Source organism: Eulemur rufifrons, chromosome 12 (genome assembly GCF_041146395.1).
Source record: "Eulemur rufifrons isolate Redbay chromosome 12, OSU_ERuf_1, whole genome shotgun sequence".
Lineage (NCBI taxonomy): Eukaryota > Metazoa > Chordata > Mammalia > Primates > Lemuridae > Eulemur > Eulemur rufifrons.
This window is the reverse complement of record NC_090994.1, coordinates 4,394,605-4,420,033: the sequence shown is the minus strand read 5'-3', so window position 1 is coordinate 4,420,033 and position 25,429 is coordinate 4,394,605. Positions and strand designations below refer to the sequence as shown.

At 43.4% G+C, this 25,429-nt stretch overlaps 1 protein-coding gene across 17 annotated transcripts in view; it reads left to right on the top strand.

Moving 5' to 3' along the window:
* Positions 1-17,076, top strand: part of HMBOX1 (homeobox containing 1) — a 117,951-nt gene extending 100,875 nt beyond the window's left edge. For 3 of the 17 annotated variants that reach the window (XM_069484808.1, XM_069484809.1, XM_069484810.1), the window contains 4 exons: positions 9,742-9,824; positions 11,383-11,478; positions 12,775-12,869; positions 14,820-17,076. In XM_069484808.1, coding sequence (XP_069340909.1) covers positions 9,742-9,824; positions 11,383-11,478; positions 12,775-12,869; positions 14,820-14,957 — 412 coding nt within the window. In that variant the 3' untranslated portion in view covers positions 14,958-17,076. Of the gene's footprint in view, positions 1-9,741; positions 9,825-11,382; positions 11,479-12,774; positions 12,870-13,102; positions 13,510-14,026; positions 14,081-14,819 lie in introns of those variants that run through there. The other 14 variants (XM_069484818.1, XM_069484819.1, XM_069484804.1 and 11 more) reach the window with 10 other exon arrangements.
* Positions 17,077-25,429: the final 8,353 nt, after the last annotated feature.

Here is a 25,429-nt window from a genome sequence, read left to right as displayed (position 1 = left end):
ACCACTCTTAGTAAGAAAAAAGAGAAGAAAAAATTTGTGTGTTTAATTTGTGTAAAGTTATCATCATGCCACTGCACTCCAATAGCCTGGACAATGGAGCAAGACTCTGTCTCTTAAAAAAAAAATCTTAAAAAACTAAGTACAGATAGATATTTCTGAAACACAACAAAGATTATTGATATTTATTAATATTCATTAAGTTAATAAACCATAAAGAGTAAACTTTAAGTTAACCAAAAGGGAAGTAACATATTGCTTTGCCTTTTTTTTTTTCTTTGAGAGAGTCTTGCTCTGTTGCTCCAGCTAGAGTCCAGTGGCGTCACCATAGCTATAACTCACAGCAACCTCAAACTCCTAGGCTCAAGCGATCCTCCTGCCTCAGTCTCCTGAGTAGCTGGAACTACAGGCATGCACCACAACACCCAACTAATTTTTTTCTATTTTTAGTAGAAACGGGGTCTCACTCTTGCTCAGGCTGGTCTTGAACTCCTGAGCTCAAGCCATCCTCACGCCTCGGCCTCCCAGAGTGCCAGGATTACAGGCGTGAGCCACCACACCCGGCCTGCTTTGCTTTTAATGATTACAAGGTTTGTGTAAACTCTGTAAACAAGGATAGAGAGATCTCTCCACAGCAATCTACTTTAGTGAAATAGGAAAGATGAAGATATGAGAAAAATTATGATTATAGAACGCATGTTTACATTCACTATTTTAGAAACATTTCTTAGGAAAAAGGAATATAAAATAACTTAGATGCAAAAAAGAATCTTAAATCCAAGGAGAAAGGGAAACATGGCTATGTGGAAAATAAGACCGAAAGTAGATCCTCATCTTATGAACCAAATCTATCAGGGTTAAATATAAAAAGGGATATCATTTAAAAGTTTTTTAGTGACAGGGTCTCATTCTGTCACCCAGGCTGGAGTGGTGTGATCATAGCTCATTGTAACCTCAAACTCCTGGGCTCAAGCCATCCTCTTGCCTCAGCCTCTTAAGTAGCTGGGACTACGGGCATGGGCCACCACACCCAGCTAATTTTCTTTTTTAAATTTTTGTAGAGACGAGTCTTGGTATGTTGCCCAGGCTAGTCTTGCACTCATGGCCTCAAGCAGTGTTCCCACCTCAGCCTCCCGAGTTGCTGGGATAGCATGTGGAGCCATTTTGCCCGGCTGTTTTCTAAGATTTTAAAAAATCAACACTGTACTATTTTTAATTTTACTGCAATAATTGCTGAATAAAACTATTTCTAAGCCCCATTGATTATCAAGAAGCAGCCAATCTAAAAATTGCAATATAGCTTTGAAATGGGAAAACTTGAATGAAAAACAATGTTAAGCATTGAAAAGGTGGGTAGATTACAGAAGGAAAAAGAACTGAAGTTAGAATATTTCAATATTTGACCCAACTTCTAGATAATACAGAAGCCTTATTCAGCTGACTAACTGAAAGAAATATCTGCTCATTCCAGTCTACTTGCCAGGTGTATTTGTAAAGTGAAATAAAGTCCATCAAAGTTTAATCACATTGTCTCTTAAGACCTCCCATTCTTTTTTGTACTAGTTATGTTTACTCAGTGTATTAGTTTCCTAGTAGGGCTGACGTAAGAAACTGCCACATACTGAGTAGCTTAAAACAACCAGTTTATTCTCTCATGGTTCAGGGGGCTGGGAACCTGAAACCAGGGTGTCCGCAGGGTTGGTTCCTTCTGGAGGCTTTGCGGGAGAAAGCCTCTCTCCTGCTTCTGGCGGTTGCTGGCAGTCCTGGTGTTCCCTGGCTTGTAGATGACATCTCTGCAGTGTCTGCTTCCATCTCCACACAGCCTTCCTCTCCGTTCGTGTGTTGTTTTCTGTCTCTTAGAAGGGTACTCTCATTGGATTTGGGGCCCAGTGTCATCTTCATCCTTGCCATAATTATATCCACAAGTACCCTTTTCTCAAAAAGGCCACAGTCGGAGGGTTCCAGTGGATGTGAATTTTGGTGGGGACACTATTCAACTTCCTGTACCCAGCAACTTCCCTAGCAAGCAGTAGTGGAGAGCACGTGGGACTGGAAGTCAAGCGGTTTGGCTCTGATCCTAGTCAGCTCCCTAACCTTGGGGAACTGAGCTTGTCACTGTCTCATTTCTCAAATGAGGAAGTTGATCAGTAAATAATCTTCAAGGTCCCTAGTTGTCCTAAAGTCAGATTAAATGATGAAGGGTCGTGTGATAGCTGGTTTCTAGCTCTGCCCTTCTTATTTCTCTCTGGCCCCGACTGTTTCACAAGAGTATTTTAAGGTATGGTTTGTGTAATATTAGAGGGGCTTTGACATCTTTGCATAGATAAAATATCACTGTTCTGGTCTGCAAATAAACTGAGGGTGCTCCCTGGGCCTTTATGGATTAATGAAAGATGGTTGCTTGCCTTAGAGAAAGTTTTCTCGTTTTTTTCATCTCTGCCTTCACCCTTTTGTTTAAAAACAAAAAAAGAAAATTTTGAATCATTTTGTTTGTTGCTAAAGATCATTTAGCACATTGGATGCTCTTAAATAGGAGATGAGATGATTAGGTTCCAGATTATGTTAGTGTAATGTCATCCTCTTTGCTTATTCCTGAAAGAATAAGCTTTCTTCTAAAAGCAGCCTTTTCCCTGCCCACTGCCCGGTAATTTTACTTAGTGATGAAGAGATACACACTGAATTGTAGGTAGTGGGAAATGTCTGGCAATGGTGAGGTTTAAATATGTCTTCGAAAGAGATAGTTCACGGGCACAGAAGCAAATGTTCATTCAAATGGCATTATCCCTGCTTAGAATCAGTCTCGGTCTTTTCTATATGCTCACCAAGACGCAAAAGGAGGGGTTCTCTGGCCGCAGTTTTTATAGAGTTCAGTGTTACTGAAATGAAAGTGCTTCAAGGACATTTCCATTTGTCACCAGCTTATGGTTTCTCATCTCATGTAAATTATTTTGCCACTTTTCATTTTAATTCTTTGCTGTCATTGTCCGGCAAAAAAAAAAGATCATTTGGTTTCTCTCTGTGAAGATATTCACTGATCACTCAGCTGACAGTGTCCTTTGTCTGTAAAAGTGTGGTGCATTTAGGATTTATTTTATCACTTTTTTATTGCTACCTGTAGATTTCTATTTACATTTCTTTCCTTTTTTTGTCTTAGAAAATGTCTAGGGCTATAAACATTCTTATATGGAATAGAAGTATGTTTTGAGCTCCAGAGGTACATTTCAGAAACAGGTCCCTTTTAGAGTCCAACAGCCAAGTTCTCCTATAATTTATCTACCTGGTAACAGTAGAAATATTTGTTCCTTCAGAATAATCTAAAATGCTGGAAGGTGAATAATAAATAGTGTGTTACCATTCCTAGGGCTGCCTTAAATGCGTTTTGTTACCTACCATTCCAAAGTGTTTCTTGGCTCTCATGTTCCCTTTCTGTCTCTAGGCCTACTTCAGGCCCTCTGCTCAGCCGTCGCCGCTGCTGCCTAACAGTATCTTCCTCTAGTGTCACCAGAGATGTGCCCTACAAAAACAAGTTTGATCACAGAATACCCTCGCTTTAAATTATGGCTCCCAGTTGCCTAAAAAGTTAACTCCATACTTTTAAAAATCTAATAAACCCAACCTTTTTCCTCTAGTTTGCTCCCCAACTATCCCTTCTGATGCACTATATATTCCAGCCACACTAAACTTCTTTCCCATTCTTGGAACATTCTAAGCTCTTTCAGGACTTCATTGTTTTGTACACGTTTCCCCCACCTTGCACTGTTTCACTGAACCCACCCTCTCTGCCCCCAAAACCCTTGCTCTTGCTTCAAGACCCTGCACAAATATCCATTCCTCTCTGCTACCACAGTACTGTATTCATACAACTAATACAGTTCCTTTTGCAGTACTTCATGTGAAATACCTGTATCTCCTGGTGACTACACTGGGGAGCTTTGTCTGGTTCATCTTTGCCACCATTTAGCCAGTATCCTGGCATAAACTAGGACTTAACAGTTTTGAGTGATTAAAATGGATAATTATGTCATTAAAGTCATTAAACCTATTTTCCAACTTCATGGTAGTCCATTTTGGTTATTTATAGTTTGAAAATAAACACGATACTAATGTAACTGTATTTACCTATATCTTAAGCTAAAACCACTCACTGAATATAGCTGGAGAAGGTAGTGTACAGTATGATAAGATCCCAACTGTCTTTCTCCTGAAAGAGATTTGCTTGGTTTCACCAAAAGCCTTAACTGAAACCACTGTTTTGCTTTTACCTTTGTTTCCTTTTTTCATTCATTTATTCCCTAAGGTATTGATTTATTCAACCATTTGTTGATCACAGATAACTTTTTGAGCATCTACTATGTGCCAGCCAGATTTCTTGGGCTTAGATACCACCTTTTGGTAGTAGTTAGATAGAAGCTGTAGTTATTTTCCTCTTTGATGCTTCCTTTTTTCTGAGCAATTACCTCTTTCACAGAGCACATATGATAAAGGACTTGGAATTTTAGTTGACATTAAATTCAGGTTAAGTCCATGATGTGATGTGGTCCTAGAGTGGCCACATAATTTACTGTCCACAATGGAATACTTTGGGGGCATAAGATGGGTTTGTTAGTAACCCAAGATAATAGCATTATCCCAGGAAAACCAGGGTATGATCCTATGTACAATCCCTATAGTCTGATCAGATCGCGTGACTAGTTGCCTTTCGTTTTCCAAATATATCTTGGGTTTTATGCCTTTCTGTCTTTACTGTTAAAGTTGCCCTTTCCTCTCCAATACCCGGAGCCTCTGCATCCCTCAGAAGCCTGCCCAGTTCAGTGAGCTTTCCCAGATCAGCCCAGTCTTTACAAATATCTTGATCTTCTGAATTTACTTAACATACTGTTTATATACTTAATTAGCAGCCTGGTGCATTCTGGCTTGTCATAATTATGTTACTGTTTGTTGTTCTGACTCTTTGTATTTAATTTTTTATATTTTCCTCCTCAGCTAAACCATAGACGTTTAAGATCAGGGCCCATATTTTGAACTTAAGCATACTCCTCAAGTACGGTACCTTATTCACAGTCATGTAATAATACACAGTGGTTGACTATTTTATTTCTCAGCCTACCTTTATCTTTCCTAAAAACTCTTCCATTTACATCAATATTCTGTATCTGTCCTCGCAAAAATGTTTTCAGAGCTTTGCAGTGAAAAATGTAATCATTACATTTCAAACTTAATAATTTTTAAACATGGAAACATTATAGAAATAGAAAAAGAAGTGGTGCTCACAGTCCTTAGTACACACCTCCAGCTGTAGTAGCACATTTCAATGAAAATTAATATTTTCACTAGGCCTACATTTCTTAATTATAAAAATAATAGGTATTTAATAGAGAGGGAAGGATTAATTAGTTGCTAGACTTAGAGATTAAAACTATAATGAATGATTCTTATTTTCTTGAGCTTTTAATTTGGAAAAAGTTAGATTTTTTTTTTTTACTCTGATCTTTATTTTACATAGTTAGATCCTAAAAATACAGATTAAAAAATTAATTTTAAAACTTTTTAACTCAGTACAAGGACTCATATATACCACGAATAATTGCACATTCTAATTTAGCTTCCAAAAATAGTATGGCTTTATTGTGTTAGTCACTAAACAGCAATCACATCCTAATGTTTTCTAGGTCCAAATACACTTTCCAAACATAAGTAGAATTGTATTAATCATTAAACTAGTTTTTAATTATTTTAATGTTTCCTAAAAGTTCTTTTAGTAAAAAGAAACTTATAAAAAATAGCATATGTTCATTTCAGAAATTCAGCAGAGAAGTACATAAAGCAGAATGTGAAAATCACTCTTAATTGCTGCCAATATTTCCCTATTTCCCCACCCTACCCCCAGCATTCTCGTTCCTCAGAGATGATCATTTCTAACACTTTAGGGGGAGGACTCAGAACACTTCTGTAATAAAACTTTGAAAATTTTTGAGCAGGATACTGACTAGAGATGTGTTTTAGGAATATTAATCAGGTATTGGAGGGAGCAGAGTGTCAGTCACAGCCTTTGCAGTCATTTGAATGAAATGTTGTCACATGAGGTGTACTGGCCGTAGAGCTATTGCTTATAAAGGACCTGTAGGTTTTAGCAACTACCATATTCCATCAAATCTGAGAAGGGCTTGATTGCAAGACACAGCACATTTTATGTGCCAGTGAGGGGGGAGAAACAGCAATAATTAATGTAAAGTCACCAACAATTACAAACTGCATTCTTATTTCAGAGGTCAGAATAATGAAAGAAATATGTGTCATAAAATCAGTGAAACAGGGTCATTGTATGGGCTCAGGGAAAAGATGGGACTTGCAACCAAAAAGGAGAGAGTTGGGAAAATTAAAAAAGGGGCGGGGGGCAGAGTATGAGATCAAAGACAAAAGTGGAAAAGTTGACCTTGAAGAGGAGGTGAATGCATGCATCTTCCTCTGCCATGAGACACAGGAATGAATTAGTAATGGCTCAGAGAAGTGTAGAAGTTGAGAAGCTAAAAAGATTAACTCGTGTTAAATAATCTCTGTCCTGGCAAAAGAACAGTCAAGGTTATCTGCCAAAAAGAGTGACAGTGATGGGTTGAGGGCTTGGGACCTAAGAGTGAAAAGGTTTCAGGTAAGTGGGGCATGAAAGATGGGGTACAAAAGACAGTTGGTTAGAAAGGACCGAAAGAATTCCCATCAGAAATGAGAGGCCCAGTTAAGGTTGGGAAGCACAGATTTATAGAGAAACCAGCTGGCCCTCTTCATGACTTTGTCCAGGAGTACTTGGTCTCCTGAGAGAAGGATGGAAGAAAACTAACGGAAGGTGCTTTTTGCAGGTAGGACATTGGCTGGACAAGTACGGTGGAAGGACAGAAAAGCTAAATAACCGAGTTTCTCCTAACGATGTCATTGATTTGGCATGCCATATGGAGTTCAGGCTAAGAAATGAGAAGTGAGGCCCAAAGAGGCGGGATAGATAAATGGAGTTTGTTTGTTTTTTTTAATTTTTTGGTATTTGGGTAGGGGTGGAGGTTTTTAAGAGATGAGAGATCATAAAGAAAGTGAAGAACAAATTCTTTTGAAGAGGAGAAGTAGGTAAGCTGAAAGTTGATTGGGGAATTTCAGAATTTAAGATCATGGAGGTGGAATTCTGAGGGTTGAGCTTTGAAGATGAACAAGTGTTATCTTTCTAAAGCACAGATGGTGTACAGCTCTGTGTATCTTGGAAACCTCTAAAGTTCTCTGTTTATTTCAGGATGAAATCTTTACTTGTTATAGAACAGACAAGGCTTTTCACAAACTGGGTCCTTCCTACCTTTGCAAGCTAATATCGCATTATTTCTGAGTATGAACCCCAGGTTCTGACTACACTGAACTCTCCTCTATGCCCAGAATCCTCAAGGTTTTTAACTACCATTTTGCCTTTGCACGTGCTCTTCCCTTTTGTATGAAATGCTCTTCCTCCTCTTCTCTGCCTTGCAACCTCCTGCCCATCCTCAAAACCTAACTCAGCTGGAACGCCACTCCTCTGTGACCTCTTTGCAGGCTCCTACCAACAACCCTGAGCACACCTGCTGCTGTGCTCCCATATGCTCTGTCCATGCATCCTATGGCATTTTACCACAGGGGTATTTTTTTATGTCTCTCTTCAGTAGATCATGAACTCCTTGAACCCAGAAACTATCTTAATTATTTTCTTCACCCACAGTGACAAGCACATATTATTAGGTACTTAAAATCTTTTTTTTTTTTTTTTTTTTTTTTTTGATTTTGAGTAAATGAGCTATCTCCCAGATGTTACCGTGCATTCAGGTCACTTGGAGATCTTGTTACAATTCAGATTCTGATTCAGTAAGTCTGAGGCGGCATCTGATTCTAACAAGCTTCCAAGCAATAGCCGTGCTGCTGGTTCGTGGAGCAAAGATGAAGGCCATTAGAAATGTGGAAGTGGAGCAGTTCTGAGGGCAGTGACTTGGAGAAATCCTCCATGTGAACACTGGAGTCCCAGAAATGATAGTGAAAATCCTGCAGGAAGAGATGCTTAAGTAAAGCCGAAGACCACGGTGGAGGGTGGTAGTTGACGAGACTGGGAGGATACAGCTATATGACTCCTGTTCTAGAAAATAAAAAGTGATGAGGTGGGGGCAGCTGCAGTGAGTCAGGGCTGTGAAGGCATGCCCTCAGGGGAGGAGAAGATTTGTGAGAGGAGAGGAGTCAGGTGTCAGGAGTCAGGTTTTGGGGTGATTCCCAAGAAGGGCTAGGGGCCCTCAGTGCTCATTCACAGTAGAACAGCGGTTCCACCAGTGCAGACGGAAGTGCTCGGGGAATAGGAGAGGGGGGATTAGAGGGAAGGGAAGGCCCTGAAGAAATGGTAGGTACTGGAATTTGACAAGGGGTCTTTTCCTGATCTAAAGTTTCCAGGTTCGAAGCATGAAAAATTCATTTTCTTTTTTGAAACTCATGGGTTATAGAAAAAGTAGCACTAATAAACATTCTATTCCCACATGCAGTTTTGCAGGTCTGATGATCCTAAGGATGAGTTCAGCAAACCTAATTTTTTTTTAAAGTACCAGAGTGGGCCAGGTGCAGTGGCTTGTGCCTGTAATCTCAGCACTCTGGGAGGCCAAGGCTCGAGACTTGCTTGAGGCCAGGAGTTCAAGACCAGCATGGGCAACATAGTGAGACCCCATCTCAACAAAAAAATATAAAAATTAGTTGGGCATGGTGGCACATGCCAACTACTCAGGAAGCTGAGGCAGGAGGATCACTTGAGCCCAGGAGTTTGAGGTTGCAATGAGCTATGATGATGCCATGGCACTCTAGCCTGGGCAACAGAGCAAGACCTTGTCTCAAAAAAAAAAAAAAAAAAAAAAATACAAAAGTATAATACTACTATATACTACTACTTCTTTAATATATGAAAAATACAAAGATAATGTTTAAATTTCCTCCCACTAAGTCCCTTCCCCTACAACGAGTAATCAGTATTTACAGCCTGATGTGTACTCTTCCAGCTTTCATCTATGCAAACTTGCACACACAAAGGAATTTTAAATTCTGTAGCAGTATTTTCACATGGATATTATTCTGCAGATTGTTTTTCTCACTTAGAAATATGTTATAAACATCTCTCCAGGTCAATGGATGGAGCTCTAACTTACTTTTTCCTAACTTATTTTTAATAGCTGTGTATAAATATAGATGTTCCACAATTTGTTCTGTTCTCTTGTTGATGGACAATTGGGTAATTTCCAATTTTTGCTATTACAAACAATATGACCAAAAAAAATAAAAAGTCCTATTGTTACCAGTGCCTAAATAACATAACTCTGTAACTTGAATCATTCATACAAATCAAAAATAACCTTTATATCAATGGCACCTTTTAATGAAGCACAGCAGTCTGTACACCTATGCTGTCCCATACAATAGCCTGTAGTCACATGTAGCTATTTAAATAAATTAGTTAAACTTAAATAAAATCAAAATTCCATTCCTTAAATTAGCCTCATTTCAAGTGCTCAGTAACCATGTCTGCATGGTGGCTACCATATTGGACAGCATAGATGAGACTATTTCTATTCTTGCAGAAAATTCCACTGGACAGCCTGGACTAGATGCTTGAATGTTACATCTTAAAGAAGAATACATTTTTTAATGAGGTAGTGTTTTAATGAGAGCACATTTAAGAAAGTAAAAACTCTGTGTCTTTATTGGTTACCTCTGCAGTTACTTCAATGAGAATCAATACCCAGATGAAGCAAAGAGAGAAGAAATTGCAAATGCTTGCAATGCGGTTATACAGAAGCCAGGTAAGGCAGCAAGCACCGCTCTGCTCTGTGGCACAGCTCTCGGTTACAGATCAGCATTTAGGACACTCTGTGTCAGACCATCTCAGCTTGGTGCTCTCGGCTCAGTCTGTGCCACCCTTCTGCAGGTGGTCACTGCCCTACCCTGTTCAGACAGGTACTCAAAATCCAACACTCACCCTGGAGAGTTTCCGGGGGGGACGCTCCATGAGATAAGAGAGCTTGAAATTGTTATCTTTTAATGTCTAGATTTCTCTTTGTAATAATTTAGCAGAAATACATCAATTCCAAAATAATTTTAAAGTTTCAAATATTTAAGCAAGTTTTGTTAGTAAAAAGATTAAGATAGTTTTTTAAACAATTGTAAATTGTATAATTCTGTATTCCTTTTTGGGGGAAAAATTCCTTTTGGATTTGGTTTCTGTCTCCTTCCCACATTGAGATGACTTCTGCTTAGCTAGGAAAAACCTAGGGCAAATACCCTTTTGAAGTCCTGTTGTTCCTGTGCAAGTCAACAGAACCGCTTAAATCTTTCATATGTATTTTCTTCTATGTGCTAAAATATTCCACATTTTATAGATTTTGTTACCAGAAACCATTTTCAGTTAATATGATCCAACTGATTTCTACTTGGACAGTCACTTCAACTGGTTTAAAGGGTATATACAAAAGTAGCATTGTTTTAGAACAGTTAAACAGTAATTTATTCTCCCTTAGCTAGAAGCCAGACTTCTGGCAATCTAGACCCTACAGACTCAGCTCCAATGACAGATAAGTGAGAGGAATCTGTACCCTACTGCACACAAGCCAAAAGTCCCAGCCCTAAAGCCATGCAGGAATTTGAACTCTCCCTGGAAAACATTTTACCCCTGTATCATCAAGGTCCTAACAAACTTTTCTGGTTTCTTCACCCACTGTGGATTAAAAGCTGAAAAACAGAAAAGGACAGGAGAGGAGGGAATGGGACAGGTGGGTCCTAACTGGCAAGGATGGTGCTATCCGTAAGAAGTCCCATTTGACTTCAAACAAGACAAATGCAACCTGAATTGTGCTGTGCTTTCCAGCAGAGTTACAATAATGAGTGGTCACAGTGGCCTTTAGCCGTCAAGAAAACATACATAATATTCTCTGTCTTAAGACAGCAGGAAACTAGTTAATATAAGGACTTAAAAATGTAAGTAAATTTCTGTTATCTAGATACTTGATAAAGAATTACTTACTCCTCTAGAATGAAGCTAATCAAATGAAGGCTACTGGGTACTATCACGTGAACTTTGATCTGGCATCTAGACGACTGACTTTGTGAAATCCTTAGTGTTTGGCTTTTTGAATTGAAGCATATTGTTTGCTTCTCTAATTGCGACTTGTGTATTCGTTTATGGGTTTATTCATTCAATAATAATTACGTACATGGTACTGGGTAATACTAAAGAAAACTCCCCTTGCATCTGTTAATTTGGCAAATCAAAAGCAACTTTAAAAAAAAGTGTTATTTCTTAAAGCTAGTTCATTCTTGGATCCCAGATGTAGATTATCTAAATTCTACTGCATGCATTCACAGGCAAAAAACTGTCAGATCTGGAACGAGTTACCTCCCTGAAAGTATATAATTGGTTTGCTAACAGGCGGAAGGAGATCAAGAGGAGAGCCAATATCGGTAATGTATCAGCGTGGCTGCTTTCTCGTGAAGCAGGTCAGGAACACTGTGTTTCTCTTAAGAGTGACTTTGGTTTTAGAAACTGCAAGTCTGTATGATCCTAATTTTTAAGCCTAACAAGAATCACTCTTACATTTTTCCCCATTGTATCGTTAATAACCCCAAGATAGTAGTATTTACACTATTTATATTATAATAATAATGACACTGTTATTTATAAAACTCATTGTTCTTAAAGTTCTAGAATACAAAATTAGACATGGCCCCTGAGCAATTTATTTCTCCTGTACTGAATATTAAAGATAGATACCTGTAGGGTCTTGTGAGAGGGAGTGTGATACCTTAAGCTTCTTTGTTCTTGGATATTAGAAACAACTGATTAATAGTTTGGAATGAAAGATTTAATAGACAACACAGCAAAAGGCAAAGATAAGAACATTTACGAAACCAGGGCCAGGCACAGTGATATCCCATCTCTACTATAAGAAAAAAAAAAAAAAACAAACAGAAAAATTAGCTGGGCATAGTGGTGTGTGCCTGTAGTCCCAACTACTTGGGAGGCTGAGGCAGGAAGACTACTTGAGCCCAGGAGTTTGAGGTTGCTGTGAGTTATGATGACATCGTTGTACTCCAGCTGAGGCGACACAGCGAGATTCTGTCTCAAATAAAAGAAATCTGAATTCCTGATTTAGTCATTTCACAATTTGTACATGTATCAAAACATCACATTATAGATATATACAATTTTTATTTGTCAGTTATACCTTAATAAAGTGGGGAGGGGAAGAAAATGCTAGAAGTGTTCTAAGGGAAACTATGAATACAACTAATAAAGGAAGAAATGAAGGATTTTTTTTCCCATTCAAAACTGTATCCAAAAATAAATAAGAAACTTAAATTGATGAGATTGGGGGGGTTGGTTTTGTGCTTCTAAAATGGCATTTTATTTCTAAATATACTTCCTGTTCATCATTATAGCTCTCATACGCTTTATTAGAACCCCAAGACAGGAGGGCTTTTTAACCATTTAGCAAGTATTTATGAAGCACCGAACAGTTAACATCTCCATCTTACCATGCATAGTAGCAGGGACCCCACAATGGCAAATGTGTGCCTCCCCCGACCTACGTGCAGTTGAATTTCATCCATCTACAGCTTAAAAGGAACAACTGTAGAGGAATATAGATTCTTATTTATTAATAATTATATTCTACTTCCCTGAGCACGTAAATTGAGTGTTCTGGCCGTGATGATAAGGTAACAGATAATTTAGGGATCTATTTGCTTTTTTCGAAGAAGCAGCAATCCTGGAGAGTCATGGGATCGATGTACAGAGCCCAGGAGGCCACTCCAACAGTGACGACGTCGACGGGAACGACTACTCCGAGCAGGTGAGCAGCTGGGCAGTGGTGCTGGTGACCGAGCAGTGGGACAGTGTGACAACTCAGTTCCTGGGTGTGGCCGTCCGGGGTGGGGGAGGGGAAACAGTCAATGTCCCTCCACTCTGCTCCTGTGTCTAGTTAGATTTTCATGTAATTTGAAAGGAATGTGGTAAGATTCAGTTGTCCTGTTGAATTTGTGAGAAATCGTTACTCACCCACATGGATTTATTGTCATACAACAGGATACTTGGCAAGTACGCAATGGGGAGGAGGAGGAGGGAAGAAGTTCAGAGGGAGGCAGAGAAGCAGAGAAGGTAGAAGAAGAGAGGAGGATCTGACCCAAACAAGCAAGTTACACCATTCACCACACACACTCAGTGTTTGAGAAATACTAGGGGCAGCGGGCAGCTGTGGCCCGTGGACGCAGGGCACAGTGGAAGGCCCCACCCACTCCGGCCCCTGTGCAGCGGGAGCCCTCGTGCCCGAAGGAGTGGTTCTTCCAGAGTCTCTCTGGCACATTGACACACGCATCCTCTCATAAATGCAATACCTGCATGCCTTCTCACCTCGCCCTGATTTATTCTGCATTGCTTGGGGGGAAATGTATTTAATTGTAGCCACTGCATGGAATAATTTAGTAACTAAGACTGTGGGAGTCTTCCCCCACACATGTGTTGACAGATTTCATTAGAATTTCAGTAGGATTTAAATTTCATTTTCATTTGGAAGATGCAGAGAACTGATGGTCCCTTCCCCAAGAACCCAGCAAGAACACTTCTTTCCCATAGGGTCTATGCCTTTTCCTTGCCCCTCAGCCAGCTCACAGAGTCCACTGTGTTCTCCCTTCTCCCGGCAGCCTCTGTTCAGCAGCTGGAGCACAGATGCTCCAAGAGTGCGTGCAATTCCATGCTGATCCCTTTTTAAATTCTAAAAACTCATCTGTGAAGGGCAGAGTGAAACTGATACCCACACTTCCCAAGAGTTACCTTTTTTCCCCTTTAGGACTCTAAGTCATAGCCCCACATTTTACAGGAGAGAATGTTCTGTAAGTCTTCCTGGTTGGAAACATTCCTATTATTTTTTCAATCTACCAGTATAGATGGATCATTTCCATCTTTTTTACAGATGCCTTGAGGGCAACACATCCCATGCTTTTTTGCCCTAAGGGACGGACCCTTTCCAAAGCTCTTTGTTACAGACTTCCCCGGAAGATATGACAGGTGAGAGACAAACACCGGGTACATCCTGCAGTGCCAGCCTCCTTCGCAGCTTTATTGTTTAACACACCAAGCTGCACGGGGAGGAGAGCCTCACGCTGCCTCTGGATAAGACGCCCGCCAGGGCCCTGGCCCGGCTGCCTGCCGCAGGAGAGCTCTCACCTTTCTCCCTCCCATGGCCATTTCTGGCAGTGACACTTCTGTCTTCTTGTAATTGAGGATTCTTTTTTTTTTTCGTTATTTACAAAAATGCATTTTTAGCTGTCGGTGTGTGTAGTTGTAAGTTTTGTCTAGTTTTTGCATTTCAGTAGAAAGAGACCATGAATTCTCTTTGTAAGAGTAGCAGCCTGGAATTCAATGGCTCACTAGCATGGGCTGTGGAGGTTACTGCCATATTTGTTACAAACAGAAAAACCCAAAAGGTTGGTCCTGTACCTATCACTCCAGGTCTGGTCATCATCACCAGCAGTCTTTCTGATGGAATGAATATAGTTCTCAGCGAGGAAAAACATTTTTAGTGCTTTTTATTTGTTGAATCATAAAAATGTCAACTGAGAGTCTTTGGACATGTATCCATTCAGTGTCTACTTAAATACAACTCACCTTTACCATGAGACCCGCCCCCACCGTTTTGTCTCCTCCCACGAATGTTCTGCCTCCCCTGGCCCCAGCATGCCTTTCTGTGCACTAGAGAATTGTACACTCCACCAGTAACATTCGTTTCTTATTTCTGCACATCCAGGATGACAGCACGAGCCATAGTGACCACCAAGACCCCATCTCATTAGCTGTGGAAATGGCAGCAGTCAACCACACTATCTTGGCATTGGCCCGACAAGGAGCCAACGAAATCAAGACAGAGGCCCTGGATGATGACTGATCAGGGAGGTTAAACACGACAAGTTAACTTAGTTTAGATGTAGCACCTTAGCAGACTTTCCTCGGTCCTTAACATGTGTTCTTACAGTATAACTTGCAGTTTCTTGTATGTCAGGTAGCCGTTAGGGTCTTGTTCTGTGAAGATGGCATGGTGCCCTCAGCCTTTGCATATACTCTCTCAGTATTAATTCCCAGTAACTAATAACCAACCAACCAACCTTCCCCTCCCAGCCCCCGAGGCTAGAAAATCTTGCTGCTCCGTCTTAGCATTCCAAGAAAGTGCTTCCAGGTATTTAGATAGCCCTCAGTTCTCAAATACTAGGCTACGTGTAAAATCTTGGGTACCTTAGATTCATGTAACACTAGTCTGTACCCCATTTTCCTTCCCCAAGACTGACAGGATGCAAGCTGAGGTAGGGTCGCAGGAATGACAGACACCGTGTGGGGAGTATCTACAGAGTCAAAGGAACACTAGAATCCCCACCTCCGCGTGAGGATAATTGATTTCCAGCTGCAATAAGCCGTGCCTCCTCATAGTCACACCGTGGCTAGATTACACTTCTCTGGGTGCTGTGCTAAGAATGTCAATGGAAAAACTCGATCTCAGATTTTGGTGGTTTGTTAACATGCCTGACAGACATCCTTTCCTCTCACAAGCTGTGTGACTTAGTAGATAAAATACTGCCTTCTGCCTTTGGGACCATAATTAAAAACAAAACAAAACAAAAAAAAAGACAAAAAACAAAAGTTAAAAAAAATATCCCAGCTTGAGAGCATTGGAAAAAAACCACGAGCTGAATGTCTAAGGGATGCTTAGTCCGGGTCTCAGAACCATGTACATTCCGCGGCACAGTCGCCAGTGCCTGTCTGGAAAAGGTCTGGAGGTCGTCACGGAAGTTGCTTTGCCTCCTGTTGGTGCCCCTTTTCCCTGCTACCAAAAACAGTCTTTCAAGGATGGAGCTAGCTAAGGTCAAAAATAAGTGAAAGAACTTACAGTCTTTTATCCATTAACTGAAGCCCCCGCCCTCTGGGAGGCTGATAGAGGACGTTGTGGGGGGATTGTGCTGTCACAGAGGCAAAGACCTGCCTGAATAGGAGCAGGAAAATAGGGGACATTTACCACTTACCTTGTGGCTGTGTGAGATACAACAGGACGTGACTGCTTTGGTGTTCTCTTTACTCTGTCCTTGTAGAGGTGTGAAAAGCTATATTGCTACAGGCAATTTACTTAATAATTGGAAGCCATATTGATAATGGATGTGGTAATATTTGTAAAGTTTAATCTACTTTAAGCGGCAGTAACTAATGGAATTTTTTTCCTCGATCACATATGTAGCAGTTTTGTTACTTTTTAAAGATATTTATATTTGATAAATCTTTTTTTCATTTTGAGAACTCAAAATACCAAACAGTGAACTTGCGTTATAAAGTCACCCTGTGATCACCTTGTCATCAAGTAGCAAGATGATGAACTATTCATGCATCAAAGAAAATTACAACACTGGCCTTGTATGAAAATGATCTCTTGGCATCCCGATTAAATGACACACTGTCACTGTGGGTAAGAGGGAACAGCCTTCACTGTAGCAGCATAGGGTGCGTCTGAAAGAGGCACAACTGCTGTGTATCTTGTGCCTCGTTCCATCTCTCTGTGTATAACGAAGCCTTGTTTAAAGGGGAACCTGGGGCTGGCTAGTAAGCAGGGGTTCTGTCTTTCTGTCCATTACCTGAAAACAATTTCTAAGATAGAAGGAAGGTGCCATTTTCTTACCTCTTCACCCCGCCTCCTCCACCAAATGTATTCACCTTAAAACTATTGAGAGAGAGAGAGACTTACTGACCTTCCTTGATTTTTCCCTTTCCCATTCGTGACATACTGAATATCCGCTGGTTCTAGCTGGTCTCCCTCCACGCAAGGCACAACGCTGACGACATCCTCTCCTCGTCTGTTAATCCTGCTTTTGTAAGCGTGAGGAAAAGTCTTTGAGAGGACATGACAGTGCCACCTTATGTATGTCTGTGACTTTAAAGAGCTATATGCAGGGCCTGGTCCTGCTCTTGTCCATGGGTTTCAGGAGGGAAAAAAATGTATATACTTTTTCCAGCTTCCAAGAATTGAAGTAAAACAGAGCATCATCTCTGTTTTGCTGTATTACTTGAACCAACAAATTGAAGAGTAGCATTTGTTATTCTCAGGAATAACCCCCCCCTCCCCCTGCTCATATTCCTTCTTGGTTTATTTGACTTATTTCAATTAGGAGATTGTGATACCTTTCTTTCCTTTTATTTTGCTTAGAAGAAATGTAACATCTTATCTTTCCATTTTGGTGGAATTTAGTCTGCTTATTCTTGGTTGAATCAGAACAAGGAGAGAAAAAATACACTCTCTGACAAGCCACATCCATGATTTATTGTAAGGAGATTATTATAATTGATAGCTTCTTTATGGCGGGCTTGCTACTCTCATTTGTTCTTGCTGGTCTTTTTAAAGGAACAGACTCAAACTGTTAAGACAGCTGCCGTTTCTAAAGAAATAGAATGATTGCCATAGAAGAGCTAAAGGGTTTCATTGTTTTAAGACCTTTGAGGAGGAAAAAAGGCTTCAGAGAACAAAGGGAGTTCGCGTCCTTGACGGGCAGTACCAGGCCCGACCTGGCAACTGGTGAAACTGAAAGGCCGTTTGCACCAACGGAGGACAGCCTCGTGTTGAACTCGGTGCGAACAGGAGGGAAGAGTCTTGCACCCACAGCCCTTGTCGTCTGGGAAGACTCCTGGCCTCCTCTGAAGACCCACTGCCTTACACGTAACTTACTTTTCACCAAACGTAAGACTTGACTTCCGTTGGGTCTAGATTGAAATCTACCATCGGTTTTCTGTTTGTCACCAGGGCCAATTCTGCTATCCCTCCAGGCCACCTTAGTTCTTGTACTGGCATATGGAGCTGCCACTGTTTCATTTCTGGTATCTTTGGACAGTAAACTTCTTTCTTAAGCTTTTTCAGATTTAGAGGTAGTATTAAAATTGACCTGCTGAGCTGCTCTATTACTGAAGGGAAAGGGCCAGGTTCTTCACACTTGCCTGCCGTGCTTTCTGGTTGCTCTGCCAGGCTCTTCCTCCTGGCTGAGGAAGACTTTTAAACATCTTTTAAAAGTGGGGTGGCGGGAACTTGCCAACAGATACTCATGTAACTTGTTATTTATTTTTTTTAAAGACATTTTAACTGAATTCCTACGGTCAGATGGGTAAGCGTCCCACCCTTTTAAAAACACCTTGCATAGGGAACTTTTAAAGACGGATCATCTCAATGAGATGTCCACCTGTCTGCTGCCAATCCTACCGTCAGGTGGTGGCCTGGGGAGGGCAGTGCAGTGAGTTTTTATCCGTTTGGACCTTCTAGTGCTGTTCAGTACCAAGTAGACATTCTGTTGTGTTAGGGTGCCCCTTAAGGCAGTTTTCTGCACATCTCAATCCTTTAAGTGGTTGTTAAGTGTAGTTACCTTCCACCTCCCTGTGGACACTAGCCATTCAGTGGGACACGCCCCAGCACGTACATTCCCATGGCCCTTCCCAGGAAGGAATGTGGGGCAGGGAGGCAGAGACGGTGACACCACCACCACGGCTACCTTTCATCCCCGCTCAGTAGATGTGACCACCTAAAAAAAAAAAAGGAAGAAAATCATTACTATGAAGTATACAAATCTAGTATAAATCTACTACTTCCTGGTAGATTTATGATGACAGACAGTTCAGTGATCAACAGCACCTCTGTTAAATCCAGATATCCAGTTATATTTTTTACCTCAAAGGGGGATAACTATGAAGAATTCACAGTTGTTTCATTTCTCCCTGTTTGGCCTTTATCTTTAAGAAATGTTGGCTTTAGAAACTTCTCCCTTGGATATCGTCAGGCACCAGGTATAAATACTTAATCAGGACTCTCCAGCCTTGTCCTCTGTGAACAGCTTCTCTGCCATCTTCCTCTGTCCTCGTCTTGAGTGGATTTCTTTGCTGGAATTGTGTTACCACAAGGCAGGCAGTAGGTGGGTGTGGTTCACCTCGTGACACAAACACGCCTTCCTGTCTTGACCAGCTACGTATTCCACGTGCCCACAACTGTGGAAATAATCCCTTTTTCACAAATGATCCCCGACCCTGTCCTAAAAATGTGAACTTCAAGTCCTTACTCTCTTCGATCTTAAGAAGGGTTTGGTTAGAAGCAGTCTTCCCGTTTAACTCGTGGCTCTGCCTTTTTAAATTGCTTTTTATCTTATGTTGTTCAGAGAACAACCAGAGTATTTCCTCCCCCAGTGAGTCTCAACAGATTCTTAGGCAATAATTTTCCTTATTCTTGATGATCTTAGAGTCCTCACCCTCCACACTGTACGTTGGTTTCTGTGTTAATCTCTGTGATTTAAATCTTACGTCAGAGTGGCGATAGATTTTGTCATTTTGTTGTTGTGATTTTTGGTAATGTTTTACTACTGTATTCACTGGGGCTGTGTGTTGAGACCAGCCAAATCCATTTATAGCTTTACTGAGCCGGATTTATTTTTCAAGATTTCCCACGTGAAAGTTGGGCACATTGTCTTTCGGGGGGTGGGCGCCTGGGGTAGGGTATGCACTGGGGCAGGGTGGGAATTACACATCCATGCATTCCCTTTTCTGTGTGCTCTTTTAACTAGCAAGGAAGTTTACTCAGGATTTGGGGATCAGTTGTCAGCCATAGTGAATTTGGCGAACGGAGCTGCATGCCCCGAAACCCCTCGTTTCTCCGCTCACGTCACCAGGAATGCCCGCGTTGTCCCGTGCCAGGGCACTGCCGCCTACTGAGCGTGGCGGGCTTTCCCGGGGAGGCAACTACGAACGGCCAGGTTATCTCTAAGGGTTTCATGGTAGCTTGCTGCCCAAGGTGGTCTCCTACATCATGCACTCTTGGTTTCAAAGACGACGATCACTTAAGTGGAGAGATTCCCTTACCGCTCTCTAAAGAACCACCATACTAAGTTGGTAGGAAAGGCTTTCTGGAGACAAGTCAGTTTTCTGACTGCAGAGACTCCTGTGTCACAAACAGGTATGTTTGGGAAAGGCTGTTCTTAATTCTCTTTATGTGCAGACTGAAGTGACGAGCTGCTGCTCTTGGTGGCTTGCAGGGCCAGTGGTTGACTCACTCACCTCTGAAATGCAACTTTGCTCATATCTGTGTTCCTTCAGAAGCTGGAAGTTTGTAAACTGAAAAGTTTCTGTATTAGCTTCATTATTCTTTCTTGGTAGGGATGAGAACAAGCAGCAAAAAGAAAGCTAACGGTCCAACGACAACACTGGTTTTCTTTTGTGACCAAGAGGGGAAGAGGTAGGAGAGAAGAGAGTGAGGGAAATTGGCTGCACCCCCCCCTTTCTTACCGAGCTGACTTAGTAGGTGCCTTGGGATGACAAACACGCGTACATCTGAACTTCGTTACCCTTCTTCCTGCAACGCTGGGGGCAGAGCTCAGTCTAGTTGATCCAGGCAGGTGAAAGCTGGGGTTTTCACACCCCCTGACAGTTTCCCACGAGCCCGCGCTGTGACCACACGCAGGAAGGTGCCTCTGCAGGGGAGCTCTGCCTTTCTCCTGTCCCGATGCCCCTGTGGCAAGGCAGGTTTTAGGACTGGTTGGCCCCCGTCGGGGTCCAGGCCCCTCGGTGCAGCAGGCGGTGGCGCGCACTTGAGCAGTCTCAGGACGCCCGCTCCCTTGACTCCGTTTTCATTTTCCTTTAAACACGAGTGGCTCCACACAGCCATAATTACCTCTCAGATTCACACGGGTGTGCAGTGATCAAACGAAGGTTTGGCTGAATCTTTTCAAATTGTAACCATGGTAATTGAGGGGGGTGGCATAGAATGAATACATAAAAATATAATGGCAATTGTTCCGAATGACTGAGTGTCCTCCTGACATGTAATTAGCTGTTTTAGCAGGATGCAGATTGGCATGGTCATAATTAAAAGGATTTCTGTCCTTTATGTGATTGGAAATGGCAGAGCTCCCCTCCCCTGTTCCCTTTTAGCACCAATGCTCCCGAGAACATTTGGAACAGCAGCTCGGTAAACTAAAATAATGACATGGTACTCATGTTCTCCCCTAAGTGGAAGAGAAGGATTTGGAGTTGTTTCAGCTTCCAAATGGAAGCCTTTGATTATCGTTCCCATTTGACTTCTAAATTATTTGAAGCCTCACTCACATCCTGTTTCTACCTGGTCCACCTTCAGTAGAAACCACAGTCAGAATCCCAAACCTCTGACAGGCCTCCCGCTCACTCCGTCCCGCTGCCAGCCAGCTTGGAGACCTCGTTGGCCTAACCTGAGGACATGTGCTGCTCACTGAGCTCCCTGCGGTTTTCAGATTCTTCCTCTGTTCTTGATGTTTCCATCGGCATCACCATCAGAAAGTATTTACCAGACAGGAGTTTTCAGAGTTGAACAGGGTTTTCCTCATTGAATCCCGGGATCCAGACCACAGCACGACAGGAACACACGTAAATCAGCTTAACACAGGCATTAAACAGCCAGGCGGCACGAGGGGAATCCTGGTATTCGCAGCGTCCTAAAGTCACTGAAGCAAGAGACGTGCTTTCTCCCGAGCTTTTCTCACGTCAGGTGCCTTTGCTGTCCTGAGTTTTCCCATCGTTCTGCTGTCCCTGTGATCGTCTCCCCAGCACCTCCACCTTCTCTCCCACTCCTCCTCCTTTCTCTGCTGTGCTCCCTGTCCCATCGGGCATCGTGTGGTCTTGGCGCCCTACGTGGTCCCTGCTGTTTTCATCCTGAGGTGTCACGTTGGATAGGAGCTGCTGAGTCACCAACTAGTCTTTCTCTAGAACGTGGTTTGTTTTTTCCCTGTTACTCACAGAAGTCTTTATTCAATTATACGATCGGGAGTGAGTCTATGAGACTACTGGCCCTAACGTAGTGCCAAGGGGCCTCTCCTAAGCCGTTTCATGCCCAGGCGGCTTGTGCTTGTGCTAGGTGAGCCTGGTCCGAAAGCCCTTTCTTTTTTCAGGCCTGGACACTCCAGGATTGGCTCGTAGCCACTAAGGAAAATAAAGCTCTGGCTTTTTTTTTTTTTTTTTTTTTTTTTTCATATTTTGCTGCTTCTCGTATAAATCTTTCCCCCTCCGCATGTCGGAAACAATCCAAACCTGGCTGAAATGCTAGTTACAACTAGGGTCCCTGGGAATACTGAGGTCAGCTGCTTAGTTATAGCTGTCCTCTCCCCCGTCCCCCAACACACACACCCCTAGAGTTTAGGGAAAGGTTCTTATGCCTTGAGATTCTTTTATTTTTGTTCCCCCAAAAATACCTACAACAAAATGTAGAGTAGTTGGGCTAGGTGAGGAAAAAGATCCTAAAAGGTTTTTTCTTGTGTTTCTCCTCCTGTAAGATCTCAAAGCAACCTCACACGCGCCCACCCCTTGCACACCTGCACTTAGACGTACCGAGACTGCTTTCTTAGGGAGCCTGTCGGTCTCTGTGACAACGGGAGTGACTGTAGATTCATGACCCCGAAGAGTAGAGCGTCCCTTGTCTTACTTTCCCAGCTGCTGAAAGAGAACCATTTCCATTAGAATTTAGAATCTGTCTTAAGATGAGAGATTCTGAGAACTGACTAAAGGAGTCTGATGCTGTGATTTGTGGGACATATATTGAAACAGCCAGCAGAACGTTCTGATGATCTGCTAACATTCAGAGAAAATAGAATTAGCACCACGGTTAAAACCTTCCAACATAATCTGTCTTAGGGATCAGAGTATTAGATGTGCCGCTTCAGGGATGGTGCTACCTAGAAGAGCTGGAGTTAGAGACACTTCCCTCCCCAGATGTTTCCGGAGGCCACTTGGGGGATTCAGAAAACCCTGCACCACAGCAGCCCCGCCCCTCCCTCATGAAAAAGGAAACTTACAAAGATAATCCCTGTCTCTTCTCTCCCTTCTAGTAAAAATAATAGCATTTACCCATGAAATAAGTATTTTTTAGACGCAAACATCATAAATAAATTATTCTTATAAGAAACTAAAGATGCCCCCATTCGAAAGCCTGTCACTACAAGAGACAAAGACACAGACCTCCCGAGTGATCAGAGCTCCTGACGTGGCCACACTGAGCGCGTCTCTGTTCTGGGCACGCTCCGGGCTTAGCACCCGGGACTCGCAGACCCGACACCGAGTGAGCAGTTCCACCTTCACCACGGCCAGGCAGGACCCTGGTGGATTCCAACCTGTTTCATTTTCTCAAGGGACAGCACTGGGTAGGTCACGTTGCCACCACCTCTGTATACTGAATTCCCTCTGACACTGGACCAGCGCTCCTGTGACAGTCTGGACACCGTCGCCCAGGCTGGGCCCTTCCCCTAGTCTTCCTCCCCGGTCAGTGACAGGGATAGGAGTGCGGTGACGCTGTACAGCTGCGTTGGCAAGTGGAAGAAAAGAATGTGGCTGCCTTGGGTCTGAGCACTGAGGGGAACTAGACTTTGCCAGCACTTCTTGCCTGCAGTTCAGTTAGTAAAGGCAGAGAGTATGAAAATCTGTCCTGCGTCCCGTTTCCTCTCTATTCAGATCCCACGCGTCCTGCTGCGGTCACGGCCTGCTGGTGTCCTGGAACCTCGCTGGCCTCTGCCCTGGCTCCCCGGGAGCCTTACCCGGCCAGTAAATGGCAGTCGCACAGAGACAAATCCAGACTCGGGCGTGGCAGAGTGAGCTTCCTCAGGGTAGAGGCTGGGGCCTGTCCTGCCACAGCTCCCGTGGAGGTGACTGCCGGTCAGGGACACTGACCAAGAGACACGGGCTCCCGGCTGACCTCACCCAACTGAAATTCTGTGTTTCTTCCTTCCTGCCCTTTTCTACTCTTGATCCTCTCAAACATAAGTGCTTCTCTAGGGGTTGGTTCTGTCATTGTCTCTTTCCTGATCTGCTCTTGTGTCACAGGCATCCTTGAAGCCCAGGAGAGTAAAAGCCACCTCGGGAGCAAGGCCACGCCGTGAGTGGTCCCCATAATAGGCACGTTGATACCTTGGCTGGCTGATGGGGTTTTATTACCCAGCCCCTCTCCCCAAAACACTGAAGGGAAAAAGGCATGTGTGCCTTTCATCTTGGAATTGGTCTAGATTTTGCACCTCTGCTGGTGGCTGGGGGTCACTGACACCTGGGGCTGTGGGCCGCGATTCCTGCCTGGGAAGGAGCACGCAGCTCTCACCAGTGTCTGTGGCCGCAAGTCACGGACCTCGTGCTTCAAGGCTATTTCCTCCCTCCAGGACTTTTTCAACTTCCCATCGCTTCCAGACCAGGTCTGAATTTCAGTCTTGTTGGGTGGCTTCTTTTGAGCACAGAAACCTCTCTTTTTTGCTTTACTTGAACTAAGAGCCCAGCATAAACTCGTGAGAGTCATTTTTCCACTTCATCATTCACTGGAGCTGTTAAACTGGAAAACAGAACGACATTAGTGCTGTATTGATGTACACAGCAGGCGCTGCCGATGGCACATTGACTCTCTCGCGTCGCGTCTGTGCCAGCTCCGTGGGGCAAGCGCACGCGTTGCCGGGGTGGGCGGCACGCGGGGGGAGTGCTCGGCCGCGGGCTGCTTTCAGGAAGCGTCGTCGTTACGATTTGCCTTGAAAACCACATTCCACTCTGTTAGAATCGGTGTACCCCTCAGTCCCGCGTCTGTGAGAATGGGCGCCACAAAACCAAAGTTCGGGGTGGGGGGCGGGTAGAGCTTTTTCTGTGCGAGCGTTGGGAGCTCTGGCGAGGCTGCTTACTGCTCGTCAGCTTTGCCAGAACACTCCCTGAAGGGCCTCTTCTGTTCCTAACAGCCTGCTCACAGTGACCCTAGAAAGCACGTCCGCTTGGCGGGCGCCTCCCCAGCCCCGCGGGGGGTCTGGAGCAGGCCGCTGTGGGCCTCCCACACCCACGCTCGCCCACTTCCTTGGGGGGCCGTGGAGCAGGGACCTGGAAAGGCGTCTGCCGGGCCGAGTCCCCGTCCCCTGAGCCATCACCACCCTGGTTTCTTCTGACTCACCCTGGCTGCCGGGTGGGACGCTCTCCCTGCCGCGGATGCCAAGAACGTCACAGTTGCCTCCCCTGGAAGAGCCCACAGCCTTCTCTGATTTCCTCATGGGCTCGCCCTCCCTTCCACGGCCACGGTCACGTTGGATATGCAGAACCTGTCAAGGATAAATTTTTATTTGTTTTTTAAGTGCCTAAGCAAGTTACAGACCTCTGGAACCTGCCAGAGAGTCGGCCTGTGCCCTGTCCCCTGTCCCTCCCCGCCCTGCACCCGGCTCTCCGGGGCGGGCACAGGGTGGCTGCCCCCTCTCCAGCGTCCCTGGCGTTCTGCAGGCAGAACCACCGCAAGGGCAGGCGAGCGGGAGGGATCTCTTCACGGCCACGTCAGGCTGGCTTTGTCACTGTTTTCCAGTGTTTCTTTTTTTAGCGATGTTTCTGTTT